The 14,836-nt window shown below is 36.1% G+C and overlaps 1 protein-coding gene across 1 annotated transcript; it reads right to left on the bottom strand.

Annotated features, from left to right (window-relative positions):
• Positions 1-10,932: 10,932 nt before the first annotated feature.
• Positions 10,933-13,271, bottom strand: ccdc82 (coiled-coil domain containing 82). The gene is made up of 2 exons (XM_061733241.1): positions 12,508-13,271; positions 10,933-11,313 (listed from the first exon to the last, which is right to left on the bottom strand). The coding sequence occupies exons 1-2, from the start codon at positions 13,084-13,086 to the stop codon at positions 11,161-11,163; spliced, it is 732 nt and encodes a 243-aa protein (XP_061589225.1). The 5' UTR covers positions 13,087-13,271; the 3' UTR covers positions 10,933-11,160.
• Between the last annotated feature and the right edge of the window lie 1,565 nt (positions 13,272-14,836).

Below are 14,836 nucleotides of genomic sequence, written 5' to 3'. Positions count from 1 at the left end.
AAAAGTCAGACTTTTTGGAATGAAGTCGGAATTCTGGGTTTAAAGTCGGAATTTTGACTTTTTTCTCAAAATTAAAGTCGCAATTTCAGGATGAAAATCGGAATTAAAGTCGGAATTCTGGGATAAAAGTCAGACTTTTTGGAATAAAGTCGGAATTCTGGGAAAAAAGTCAGACTTTTTGGATTAAAGTCGGAATTGGGACTTTTTTCTCAAAATTCTGAGATTAAAGTCGGAATTTCGGGATGAAAGTCGGAATTAAAGTCGGAATTCTTGGATAAAAGTCAGACTTTTTGGAATGAAGTTGGAATTCTGGGTTTAAAGTCGGAATTTTAGACCTTTTTCTCAAAATTAAAGTCGCAATTTAAGGATGAAAATCGGAATTAAAGTCGGAATTCTGGGATAAAAGTCAGACTTTTTTGAATAATGTCGGAATTGGGACTTTTCTCAAAATTCTGAGATTAAAGTCGGAATTTCGCGATGAAAGTCGGAATTAAAGTCGGAATTCTTGGATAAAAGTCAGACTTTTTGGAATGAAGTCGGAATTCTGGGTTAAAAGTCGGAATTTTGACTTTTTTCTCAAAATTAAAGTCGCAATTTCAGGATGAAAATCGGAATTAAAGTCGGAATTCTGGGATAAAAGTCAGACTTTTAGGAATAAAGTCGGAATTCTGGGAAAAAAGTCAGACTTTTTGGATTAAAGTCGGAATTGGGACTTTTTTTCTCAAAATTCTGAGATTAAAGTCGGAATTTCGGGATAAAAGTCGGAATTCTTGGATAAAAGTCAGACTTCTTGGAATGAAGTCGGAATTCTGGGTTTACAGTCGGAATTTTGACTTTTTTCTCAAAATTAAAGTCGCAATTTCAGGATGAAAATCGGAATTAAAGTCGGAATTCTGGGATAAAAGTCAGACTTTTAGGAATAAAGTCGGAATTCTGGGAAAAAGGTCAGACTTTTTGGATTAAAGTCGGAATTGGGACTTTTTTCTCAAAATTCTGAGATTAAAGTCGGAATTTCGGGATGAAAGTCGGAATTAAAGTCGGAATTCTTGGATAAAAGTCAGACTTTTTGGAATGAAGTCGGAATTCTGGGTTTAAAGTCGGAATTTTGACTTTTTTCTCAAAATTAAAGTCGCAATTTCAGGATGAAAATCGGAATTAAAGTCGGAATTCTGGGATAAAAGTCAGACTTTTAGGAATAAAGTCGGAATTCTGGGAAAAAAGTCAGACTTTTTGGATTAAAGTCGGAATTGGGACTTTTTTCTCAAAATTCTGAGATTAAAGTCGGAATTTCGGGATAAAAGTCGGAATTCTTGGATAAAAGTCAGACTTTTTGGAATGAAGTCGGAATTCTGGGTTTACAGTTGGAATTTTGACTTTTTTCTCAAAATTAAAGTCGCAATTTCAGGATGAAAATCGGAATTAAAGTCGGAATTCTGGGATAAAAGTCAGACTTTTTGGAATAAAGTCGGAATTCTGGGAAAAAGGTCAGACTTTTTGGATTAAAGTCGGAATTGGGACTTTTTTCTCAAAATTCTGAGATTAAAGTCGGAATTTCGGGATGAAAGTCGGAATTCTTGGATAAAAGTCAGACTTTTTGGAATGAAGTCGGAATTCTGGGTTCAAAGTCGGAATTTTGACTTTTTTCTCAAAATTAAAGTCGCAATTTCAGGATGAAAATCGGAATTAAAGTCGGAATTCTGGGATAAAAGTCAGACTTTTAGGAATAAAGTCGGAATCCTGGGAAAAATGTCAGACGTTTTGGATTAAAGTCGGAATTGGGACTTTTTTCTCAAAATTCTGAGATTAAGTCGGAATTTCGGGATAAAAGTCGGAAGTTTGACGTCAGCCTAGATGGAAGGAAGATTTTTACTCTCCAAAAGTCCTTCAAACGTATAAAATTGATGATTAAATCCCCTAGAAATGTCAAAAAGTGGATTAATACTATGGAACCAACTTCCAATCTGGGTTAAGGGGGCTGACACCACCTCCACCTTTAAAACTAAACTTAAAACATTTCTGTTTAGTAAAGCCTATAGTTAGTGTTTAGTAAACCTCTAGCTGGTGTTGGTAAATCTCTAGGTAGTGTAAACTTTAGTGTGTCAGAGTCGCTCCTGTGGTTTCTTGTGCTGGCCCCCCCTTCTCCTCCCTTTTCTCTCTTTTGTCCATGTTGCAGCATCCTTTGCCGGACACCGGAACCTGCAGTGTGGGAGTGAGGGGGGCAGGGTAACGGCCCCTTTTGGGCGGGGGAGAAGGTTCGTCCCTCAAGACTCCTCTCCCTGGCCCTGCCCCTTCTCAACCTTTCCCCGACCCTGCACCCCAACCTGGGACTTGATGATTGGGCCGGAGCTTCGGGAGCTGCGTGCTGGCCTGCGGTCCCCACCCCTGGTCATCCCGTTGCTGCTTCCACCTGCCTGCTGTGCTGTTGCCGTCCCTGACCCACCAGTCTGGCCCTCGGCAGGAGGGTCCCCCCTGATGAGCCTGGTCCTGCTCAAGGTTTCTTCCCTCCTAAAGGGGAGTTTTTCCTTGCCACTGTTTGGCTTAAGGTTTTTCTCCCACTAGGGGAGTTTTTACCTGCCATTGTTTATGTAATAACTGCTCGGGGGTCATGTTCTGGGTATGGGTCTCTGTAAAGCGTCTAGAGACAACTCTGTTGTATTAGACGCTATATAAATGAAATTGAATTGAATTGAATTGAATAATAAATTGAAAACTACAATAAAAAATTTAAAAAAACTACTCGCAAGTCGCACGCAATGACATCATCCGAGACGGAGGAGGATTTTTTATTTTTTTTTACATTTTTTAAGTATGTAATGGTTGTGTGTTTGTGTATGTTGGATGTGTGTGGACCATCTGAGTCCGTAATAAAGATTATTATTATTCACTCTCCAAAAGTCATTCAAATGTATAAAATTGATGATTTTTTTTCCAAAATAGTGGTATTAAAGTCGGAATTTCGGGATGAAAGTCGGAATTCTTGGATAAAAGTCAGACTTTTTGGAATAAAGTCGGAATTCTGGGTTTAAAGTCGGAATTTTGACTTTTTTCTCAAAATTCTGAGATTAAAGTCGGAATTTCGGGATGAAAATCGGAATTAAAGTCGGAATTCTGGGATAAAAGTCAGACTTTTTGGAATAAAGTCGGAATTCTGGGTTTAAATTCGGAATTTTGACTTTTTTCTAAAAACTCAGGGATTAAAGTCGGAATTTCGGGATGAAAGTCGGAATTAAAGTCGGAATTCTGGGATAAAAATCAGATTTTTTGGAATGAAGTCGGAATTCTGGGAAAAAAGTCAGACTTTTTGGATTAAAGTCGGAATTGGGACTTTTTTCTCAAAATTCTGAGATTAAAGTCGGAATTCTTGGATAAAAGTCAGACTTTTTGGAATGAAGTCAGAATTCTGGGTTTAAAGTCGGAATTTTGACTTTTTTCTCAAAATTAAAGTCGCAATTTCAGGATGAAAGTCGGAATTAAAGTCGGAATTCTGGGATAAAAGTCAGACTTTTTGGAATAAAGTCGGAATTCTGGGAAAAAAGTCAGACTTTTTGGATTAAAGTCGGAATTGGGACTTTTTTCTCAAAATTCTGAGATTAAAGTTGGAATTTCGGGATGAAAGTCGGAATTAAAGTCGGAATTCTTGGATAAAAGTCAGACTTTTTGGAATGAAGTCGGAATTCTGGGTTTAAAGTCGGAATTTTGACTTTTTTCTCAAAATTAAAGTCGCAATTTCAGGATGAAAATCGGAATTAAAGTCGGAATTCTGGGATAAAAGTCAGACTTTTTGGATTAAAGTCGGAATTGGGACTTTTTTCTCAAAATTCTGAGATTAAAGTCGGAATTTCGGGATGAATGTCGGAATTCTTGGATAAAAGTCAGACTTTTTGGAATGAAGTCGGAATTCTGGGTTCAAAGTCGGAATTTTGACTTTTTTCTCAAAATTAAAGTCGCAATTTCAGGATGAAAGTCGGAATTAAAGTCGGAATTCTGGGATAAAAGTTAGACTTTTTGGAATAAAGTCGGAATTCTGGGAAAAAAGTCAGACTTTTTGGATTAAAGTCGGAATTGGGACTTTTTTCTCAAAATTCTGAGATTAAAGTCGGAATTTCGGGATGAAAGTCGGAATTAAAGTCGGAATTCTTGGATAAAAGTCAGACTTTTTGGAATGAAGTCGGAATTCTGGGTTTAAAGTCGGAATTTTGACTTTTTTCTCAAAATTAAAGTCGCAATTTCAGGATGAAAATCGGAATTAAAGTCGGAATTCTGGGATAAAAGTCAGACTTTTTGGATTAAAGTCGGAATTGGGACTTTTTTCTCAAAATTCTGAGATTAAAGTCGGAATTTCGGGATGAAAGTCGGAATTCTTGGATAAAAGTCAGACTTTTTGGAATGAAGTCGGAATTCTGGGTTTAAAGTCGGAATTTTGACTTTTTTCTCAAAATTAAAGTCGCAATTTCAGGATGAAAATCGGAATTAAAGTCGGAATTCTGGGATAAAAGTCAGACTTTTAGGAATAAAGTCGGAATTCTGGGAAAAAGGTCAGACTTTTTGGATTAAAGTCGGAATTGGGACTTTTTTCTCAAAATTCTGAGATTAAGTCGGAATTTCGGGATAAAAGTCGGAAGTTTGACGTCAGCCAAGATGGAAGGAAGATTTTTACTCTCCAAAAGTCCTTCAAACGTATAAAATTGATGATTAAATCCGCTAGAAATGTCAAAAAGTGGATTAATAATGAATAATAAATTGAAAACTACAATAAAAAATTTAAAAAAACTACTCGCAAGTCGCACGCAATGACGTCATCCGAGACGGAGGAGGATTTTTTATTTTTTTTTTATTTTTTAAGTATGTAATGGTTGTGTATTTGTGTATGTTGGATGTGTGTGGACCATCTGAATCCGTAATAAAGATTATTATTATTCACTCTCCAAAAGTCATTCAAATGTATAAAATTGATGATTTTTTTTCCAAAATAGTGGTATTAAAGTCGGAATTTCGGGATGAAAGTCGAAATTAAAGTCGGAATTCTTGGATAAAAGTCAGACTTTTTGGAATGAAGTCGGAATTCTGGGTTTAAAGTCGGAATTTTGACTTTTTTCTCAAAATTAAAGTCGCAATTTCAGGATGAAAATCGGAATTAAAGTCGGAATTCTGGGATAAAAGTCAGACTTTTTTGAATAATGTCGGAATTGGGACTTTTTTCTCAAAATTCTGAGATTAAAGTCGGAATTTCGCGATGAAAGTCGGAATTAAAGTCGGAATTCTTGGATAAAAGTCAGACTTTTTGGAATGAAGTCGGAATTCTGGGAAAAAAGTCAGACTTTTTGGATTAAAGTCGGAATTGGGACTTTTTTCTCAAAATTCTGAGATTGAAGTTGGAATTTCGGGATGAAAGTCAGAATTAAAGTCGGAATTCTTGGATAAAAGTCAGACTTTTTGGAATGAAGTCGGAATTCTGGGTTTAAAGTCGGAATTTTGACTTTTTTTCTCAAAATTAAAGTCGCAATTTCAGGATGAAAATCGGAATTAAAGTCGGAATTCTGGGATAAAAGTCAGACTTTTTGGAATAAAGTCGGAATTCTGGGAAAAAAGTCAGACTTTTTGGATTAAAGTCGGAATTGGGACTTTTTTCTCAAAATTCTGAGATTAAAGTCGGAATTTCGGGATGAAAGTCGGAATTAAAGTCGGAATTCTTGGATAAAAGTCAGACTTTTTGGAATGAAGTTGGAATTCTGGGTTTAAAGTCGGAATTTTAGACTTTTTTCTCAAAATTAAAGTCGCAATTTAAGGATGAAAATCGGAATTAAAGTCGGAATTCTGGGATAAAAGTCAGACTTTTTTGAATAATGTCGGAATTGGGACTTTTTTCTCAAAATTCTGAGATTAAAGTCGGAATTTCGCGATGAAAGTCGGAATTAAAGTCGGAATTCTGGGATAAAAGTCAGACTTTTTGGATTAAAGTCGGAATTGGGACTTTTTTCTCAAAATTCTGAGATTAAAGTCGGAATTTCGGGATGAAAGTCGGAATTCTTGGATAAAAGTCAGACTTTTTGGAATGAAGTCGGAATTCTGGGTTCAAAGTCGGAATTTTGACTTTTTTCTCAAAATTAAAGTCGCAATTTCAGGATGAAAATCGGAATTAAAGTCGGAATTCTGGGATAAAAGTCAGACTTTTAGGAATAAAGTCGGAATTCTGGGAAAAAGGTCAGACTTTTTGGATTAAAGTCGGAATTGGGACTTTTTTCTCAAAATTCTGAGATTAAGTCGGAATTTCGGGATAAAAGTCGGAAGTTTGACGTCAGCCAAGATGGAAGGAAGATTTTTACTCTCCAAAAGTCCTTCAAACGTATAAAATTGATGATTAAATCCGCTAGAAATGTCAAAAAGTGGATTAATAATGAATAATAAATTGAAAACTACAATAAAAAATTAAAAAAAACTACTCGCAAGTCGCACGCAATGACGTCATCCGAGACGGAGGAGGATTTTTTATTTTTTTTTTATTTTTTAAGTATGTAATGGTTGTGTGTTTGTGTATGTTGGATGTGTGTGGACCATCTGAATCCGTAATAAAGATTATTATTATTCACTCTCCAAAAGTCATTCAAATGTATAAAATTGATGATTTTTTTTCCAAAATAGTGGTATTAAAGTCGGAATTTCGGGATGAAAGTCGAAATTAAAGTCGGAATTCTTGGATAAAAGTCAGACTTTTTGGAATGAAGTCGGAATTCTGGGTTTAAAGTCGGAATTTTGACTTTTTTCTCAAAATTAAAGTCGCAATTTCAGGATGAAAATCGGAATTAAAGTCGGAATTCTGGGATAAAAGTCAGACTTTTTTGAATAATGTCGGAATTGGGACTTTTTTCTCGAAATTCTGAGATTAAAGTCGGAATTTCGCGATGAAAGTCGGAATTAAAGTCGGAATTCTTGGATAAAAGTCAGACTTTTTGGAATGAAGTCGGAATTCTGGGAAAAAAGTCAGACTTTTTGGATTAAAGTCGGAATTGGGACTTTTTTCTCAAAATTCTGAGATTGAAGTTGGAATTTCGGGATGAAAGTCAGAATTAAAGTCGGAATTCTTGGATAAAAGTCAGACTTTTTGGAATGAAGTCGGAATTCTGGGTTTAAAGTCGGAATTTTGACTTTTTTTCTCAAAATTAAAGTCGCAATTTCAGGATGAAAATCGGAATTAAAGTCGAAATTCTGGGATAAAAGTCAGACTTTTTGGAATAAAGTCGGAATTGGGACTTTTTTTCTCAAAATTCTGAGATTAAAGTCGGAATTTTGCGATGAAAGTCGGAATTAAAGTCGGAATTCTTGGATAGAAGTCAGACTTTTTGGAATGAAGTCGGAATTCTGGGTTAAAAGTCGGAATTTTGACTTTTTTCTCAAAATTAAAGTCGCAATTTCAGGATGAAAATCGGAATTAAAGTCGGAATTCTGGGATAAAAGTCAGACTTTTAGGAATAAAGTCGGAATTCTGGGAAAAAAGTCAGACTTTTTGGATTAAAGTCGGAATTGGGACTTTTTTCTCAAAATTCTGAGATTAAAGTCGGAATTTCGGGATGAAAGTCGGAATTAAAGTCGGAATTCTTGGATAAAAGTCAGACTTTTCGGAATGAAGTCGGAATTCTGGGAAAAAAGTCGGACTTTTTGGATTAAAGTCGGAATTGGGACTTTTTTCTCAAAATTCTGAGATTAACGTCGGAATTTCGGGATGAAAGTCGGAATTAAAGTCGGAATTCTTGGATAAAAGTCAGACTTTTTGGAATGAAGTCGGAATTCTGGGTTAAAAGTCGGAATTTTGACTTTTTTCTCAAAATTAAAGTCGCAATTTCAGGATGAAAATCGGAATTAAAGTCGGAATTCTGGGATAAAAGTCAGACTTTTTGGAATAAAGTCGGAATTCTGGGAAAAAAGTCAGACTTTTTGGATTAAAGTCGGAATTGGGACTTTTTTCTCAAAATTCTGAGATTAAAGTCGGAATTTCGGGATGAAAGTCGGAATTAAAGTCGGAATTCTTGGATAAAAGTCAGACTTTTTGGAATGAAGTCGGAATTCTGGGTTTAAAGTCGGAATTTTGACTTTTTTCTCAAAATTAAAGTCGCAATTTCAGGATGAAAATCGGAATTAAAGTCGGAATTCTGGGATAAAAGTCAGACTTTTTGGAATAAAGTCGGAATTGGGACTTTTTTCTCTAAATTCTGAGATTAAAGTCGGAATTTCGGGATGAAAGTCGGAATTCTTGGATAAAAGTCAGACTTTTTGGAATGAAGTCGGAATTCTGGGTTCAAAGTCGGAATTTTGACTTTTTTCTCAAAATTAAAGTCGCAATTTCAGGATGAAAATCGGAATTAAAGTCGGAATTCTGGGATAAAAGTCAGACTTTTAGGAATAAAGTCGGAATCCTGGGAAAAAGGTCAGACTTTTTGGATTAAAGTCGGAATTGGGACTTTTTTCTCAAAATTCTGAGATTAAGTCGGAATTTCGGGATAAAAGTCGGAAGTTTGACGTCAGCCAAGATGGAAGGAAGATTTTTACTCTCCAAAAGTCCTTCAAACGTATAAAATTGATGATTAAATCCGCTAGAAATGTCAAAAAGTGGATTAATAATGAATAATAAATTGAAAACTACAATAAAAAATTTAAAAAAACTACTCGCAAGTCGCACGCAATGACATCATCCGAGACGGAGGAGGATTTTTTATTTTTTTTTACATTTTTTAAGTATGTAATGGTTGTGTGTTTGTGTATGTTGGATGTGTGTGGACCATCTGAGTCCGTAATAAAGATTATTATTATTCACTCTCCAAAAGTCATTCAAATGTATAAAATTGATGATTTTTTTTCCAAAATAGTGGTATTAAAGTCGGAATTTCGGGATGAAAGTCGAAATTAAAGTCGGAATTCTTGGATAAAAGTCAGACTTTTTGGAATAAAGTCGGAATTCTGGGTTTAAAGTCGGAAATCTTGACTTTTTCTCAAAATTCTGAGATTAAAGTCGGAATTTCGGGATGAAAATGGGAATTAAAGTCGGAATTCTGGGATAAAAGTCAGACTTTTTGGATTAAAGTCGGAATTCTTGGGTTAAAGTCGGAATTTCGGGATGAAAGTTGGAAGTTTGACGTCAGACAAGATGGAAGGAAGATTTTTACTCTCCAAAAGTCCTTCAAACGTATAAAATTGATGATTAAATCCTCTAGAAATGTCAAAAAGTGGATTAATAATTAATAATGAATAATAAATTGAAAACTACAATAAAAAATGTAAAAACTACTCGCGAGTCGCACGCAATGACGTCATCCGAGACGGAGGATTTTTTATTTATTTTTAAGTATGTAATGGTTGTGTGTTTGTGTATGTTGGATGTGTGTGGACCTTCTGAGTCCGTAATAAAGATTAGTATTATTATTTACTCTCTAAAAGTCATTCAAACGTATAAAATTGATGATTTTTTCCAAAATAGTGGTATTAAAGTTGGAATTTCGGGATGAAAGTCGGAATTAAAGTCGGAATTCTTGGCTAAAAGTCAGACTTTTTGGAATAAAGTCGGAATTCTGGGTTTAAAGTCGGAATTTTGACTTTTTTCTCAAAATTCTGAGATTAAAGTCGGAATTTCGGGATGAAAATGGGAATTAAAGTCGGAATTCTGGGATTAAAGTCGGAATTTCGGGATGAAAGTCGGAATTTTGACGTCAATCAAGATGGAAGGAAGATTTTTACTCTCCAAAAGTCCTTCAAACGTATACAATTGATGATTAAATCCCTTAGAAATGTCAAAAAGTGGATTAATAAATAATAATGAATAATAAATTGAAAACTAAAATAAAATTTTTTTAAAAACTAAGTCGCACGCAATGACGTCATCCGAGACTGAGTTGTGTGGTTGTGTGTTTGTGTATACCTTCTGAGTCCGTAATAAAGATTATTAGTATTATTTACTCTCCAAAAGTCATTCAAATTTTTTCCAAAATAGTGGTATTAAAGTCGGAATTTCGGGATGAAAGTAAGAATCAAAATCGGAATTCTGGGATTAAAGTCAGACTTTTTGGATTAAAGTCGTAATTTTGACTTTTTTCTCTGACTTTTGGGATTAAAGTCGAAATTCTGGGATTAAAGTTGTAACTTTTACTTTTTTCTCAAATTTCTGAGATTAAAGTCGGAATTTCGGGATGAAAGTGGGAATTTTGACGTCAGCCAAGACGGAAGGAGGTTTTTTTAAGGGGGGGAAGTTTCAGTCAAATTAAGCTGAAAAATAGATATTGGGGCTGCTTTTCCTGGTTTTTACTAAATATTTAGGGGGAAGTTATAAAAAAAAAAAAAATTTAATAATTGAGTTTTAACATAAAGAATGTTTGATTTTAGCTGGTTTTTCATAATTTCGGTGGGTTTTACGTCACGTTTGGGCTGAAACCCGTCAGATCTGGCAACCTCGAGCTACATTTTCTTTAAAAATGGTATTAAAAAGTCCCAAATCTCAATCAGAGGGTCTTAATTTTAGAATCTTAATCATTAAAAAGTTTATTTCATCGTTTTGAGCAGAATCTCCTTAATTTGTGTTGCCAGGTTGGGCAAGTTTCAGCCTGAAAAAAGAGATATTTGGGCTGCTTTTACTGGTTTTTACAAAACATTTAGAAGAAATTATTCACTAATAAGTTAATAATTGACGTTTTTTATCAGAGAATGGATGATTCGGGCTGTTTTTTTTATTATATTAGGTTTTTATGTCGCATTTGGGCTGGAACTCGTCAGATGTGGCAACCTGGACCTCAGGTTTCTTAATTAACGACTCTTTATCCCCAAAATAAGTAGAATCCAAATCCAAACTCCATTGATCGGGAGAATAAAACATTATATAACCAACACATTTACACAAATAAATAACTTCCACCACTCTCTTTATTCTTATAATAATAGTAATAATAATAATGATTATTATTATGTATTTATTCATTCATTTCACCATAATAACATCATTCTCCGCGGTCCATGACGTCACAGGTGGGCGTGTCCGCCGTGATGTCACAGGTGGGCGTGTCCGCCATGACGTCACGGAGGACACGTCCACCTGCTGTTTTAAATGAATTAAAGAAAAATATATATACAAAAAACAACAGTTGCGAGTCCTTTTTCTTCTTCTTTTTCTTTATAAGTTTGTTTTTACTGCTCCTCCTCTTCATCCTCCTCTTCTTCTTCCTCTTCTTCATCCTCCTCTTCCTCGCTCTTCCTCTCCTCCTTGTTCTCGCGTCTCTCCTCTTTATTCGTGCTGCCGTCGTTCTTCCCGCCGCTCGCTTCCTTAGAGTCGTCGTTGCCCTGGAAACACCAGAATTCCACCTTAAATATGACAATTCCACCTTAAAACACTAGAATTCCACCTAAAAACACTAGAATTCCACCTTAAACCACTAGAATTCCACCTTAAAACACAAGAATTCCACCTTAAAACACGAGAATTCCACCTTAAACACGAGAATTCCACCTTAAAACACGAGAATTCCACCTTAAAACACGAGAATTCCACCTTAAAATACGAGAATTCCACCTTAACTGGGGAGTCCAGGAAAATTCCACATTAAAACACAAGAATTCCACCTTAAAACACGAGAATTCCACCTTAAAACACGAGAATTCCACCTTAAAATACGAGAATTCCACCTTAAACACGAGAATTCCACCTTAAACACGAGAATTCCACCTTAAAACACGAGAATTCCACCTTAAAACACGAGAATTCCACCTTAAACACGAGAATTCCACCTTAAAACACGAGAATTCCACCTTAAAACACGAGAATTCCACCTTAAAATACGAGAATTCCACCTTAACTGGAGAGTCCAGGAAAATTCCACATTAAAACAAGAGAATTCCACCTTAAAACGAGACAATTCCACCTTAAAACACTAGAATTCCACCTTAAAACCCTAGTAATTCCACCTTAAAACCCTAGTAATTCCACCTTAAAACCCTAGTAATTCTAGTAATTCCACCTTAAAACCCTCTGATTCCACCTTAAAACCCTCTAATTCCACCTTAAAACCCTAGTAATTCCACCTTAAAACCCTCTAATTCCACCTTAAAATCCTAGTAATTCTAGTAATTCCACCTTAAAACACTAATTCCACTTTAAAACCCTAGTAATTCTAGTAATTCCACTTTAAAACCCTCGGATTCCACCTTAAAACCCTAGTAATTCCACCTTAAAACCCTAGTAAATCCACCTTAAAACCCTAGTAATTCCACCTTAAAACCCTAGTAATTCTAGTAATTCCACCTTAAAACACTAATTCCACTTTAAAACCCTAGTAATTCCACTTTAAAACCCTAGTAATTCTAGTAATTTCAGTTTAAAACCCTCTAATTCCACTTTAAAACACTAGTAATTCTAGTAATTCCACTTTAAAACCCTCTAATTCCACTTTAAAACCCTAGTAATTCTAGTAATTCCACCTTAAACCCTCTGATTCCACCTTAAAACCCTCTAATTCCACCTTAAAACAGTAATTCCACCTTAACTGGGCTCCTCCGCCTCTTCGGCGGTTCCCGCTCTTTCTTCATCCTGCTCGCCAGCGCCAGCAGCTTGTCGTGCCGGAGCCTCCGCTTGGCCTTGACCTCCCGGTCCTCCGGGGTGTCCCGGTCCCGGTTCCCCGGGGCCTCCCGGTCCTTCTCCCGGTCCTTCTCCCGGTCCGAGTCCGACTCCTCCTCCCGCCGCTGCAGGCGGCTCCGTTTCCTCGGCAACGGCCCGCCTCCTCTGCGGCGGCCATCTTTGTTTTTCCCTCCGTCATTTCCGGAGGAGGACCCGGAGGAGGCCGAGGAGGAGGAGCTCTCGCGGCCGAGGAACGAGCGCTTCCGGCGGGCGGAGACGGCGCGGCTGTCGTCGCTGCTGCTGCTGCTGCCGGAGCCGGAGCCAGAGTCCCGGCTCTCGTCGCTGCGGAAAGACCCGGATGTGGAGGAGGAGGAGGAGAAGGAGCCCTCGTCACTGTCGTCCAAGATGGCGGCCGGCAGGCCGAGATGGCGCCGCCGCTGCTGCTGCTGCTGCTTGGTCTTGCGCATCGAGGCAAACATCTTGCGTTTGTAGAGGCTCTCCATGGCCGCGGGAGACGCGGGAAACTCCGAACATTCAAGAAAATGAGTGCACGGAAATGTTCCACAAGCATTAAAAGAGGAAACTCGACATTAAAGGCGAGATATTGAGTTAAAATGTTCCCCGGGAGAGGCTGCTCTTCCGCTGCTGTGTTATTGTTGTGGAACCGCCGTCTTCTTCGTGGGGGCAATGGAGGTAGAAATGACGACACAGCCCCGCCCCGTCGGTGGAGGGAGGAACTGCAGCAGAGGAAACATATATATATATATATATATATATATATATATATATATATATATATATAAATATATGTACACACAAATGTATACACATATATGTATATATATATGTGTATATATATATATATGTATATATGTATATATGTATATATATATATATATATATATATATATATATATATATATATATATATGTGTATGTTTATACACACATTTATAGAACTGCAGCGGAGGAAACATACAAATATATGTATGTATATACATATATACATACATATATATGTATGTATATATATATGTATATATACATATATATGTATATATATATACATATATATATACTTATACATATATATGTATAAGTATATATATATATGTATATATATACACATATATGTATATATATATGTGTGTATATATATATACATATATATACTTATACATATATAAGTATATGTATATATATGTATACATATATATGTATATGTATATACATATATGTATATATGTATGTTTATACACACATAGAACTGCAGCGGAGGAAACATATATATATATATATATATATACATATATACATAATATGTGTATATATACACACATATATGTGTGTATATATAAATATATGTATACATATATATTTTTATATATGTATTTATATATATATATTGTTACCGTTGCAAAGTGACGTCAGAGCCACGCCCACTTCTGTGTTTTTATTATTATCCACATTAAACCACGCCCACTTCTGTGTTTTTGTTATTATCCTAATGAAACCACGCCCACTTTCGGGTTTTTGTTATTATCCTAATGAAACCACGCCCACTTTCCCTTCGATTCTTGGGTGGAACCAAAACTAAAAGCATCATTACAGGGTTTTATTATACTGTTGTCGTAAACAGGCTCAGAAATACTTAAAGCCTTTTCTCAACATTGACTTTTTTCTCAAAATTGTATTTCAACATTTATCTCGAAATTTCGCGTTTTTTCTTTATTCGTGAAATTTAGACTTTTTTCTCTAAGTGCATAATGGAAAAAAAAACATCTTCCTCTAAAATATTACTTTTTTCCTGGCTGGCTGGCGTTACTCTTCCGTAGGGGGCGTGGCCACCGCTACCCCCCCTGGTGGCGCCACTGGGAACACATGACTCAGCAGATTTTTGAACAGCATGACTCAGCAGATTCCATCCATCCATCATCCATTCATCCATCCATCCATCTATCATTCATCCATCATCCATCCATCCATCATTCATCATCCATCCATCCATCCATCCATCTATCCATCATCCATCCATCCATCATTCATCCATCATCCATCCATCCATCATTCATCATCCATCCATCCATCATCCATCCATCCATCATCCATCCATTCATCCATCTTTTCCCCCAAAAACACTAAAATGAGCCACAATAACTTCCTTTATTATGAAGAAGAAAAAGAACCAACGAAAAAAAAGTCTTGTTTTACGTCAAAACCAAAAAAATGTGGAAACGCAGAGCTGGAAGAAAA

This window comes from Cololabis saira, chromosome 11 (genome assembly GCF_033807715.1).
Source record: "Cololabis saira isolate AMF1-May2022 chromosome 11, fColSai1.1, whole genome shotgun sequence".
Classification (NCBI taxonomy): domain Eukaryota; kingdom Metazoa; phylum Chordata; class Actinopteri; order Beloniformes; family Belonidae; genus Cololabis; species Cololabis saira.
Note: the sequence above shows the minus strand (reverse complement) of the source record. Positions and strands in the feature narration are given on the sequence as shown.

Excerpts from the sequence above, each read along its gene's own strand:
- ccdc82 (XM_061733241.1), bottom strand. The coding sequence starts at position 13,086 with ATGGAGAGCCTCTACAAACGCAAGATGTTTGCCTCGATGCGCAAGACC. Across the intron at positions 11,314-12,507 it reads GGCGGAGGAGCCCAGTTAAG|GGCAACGACGACTCTAAGGA; the intron begins GTGGAATTACTG and ends TGGTGTTTCCAG.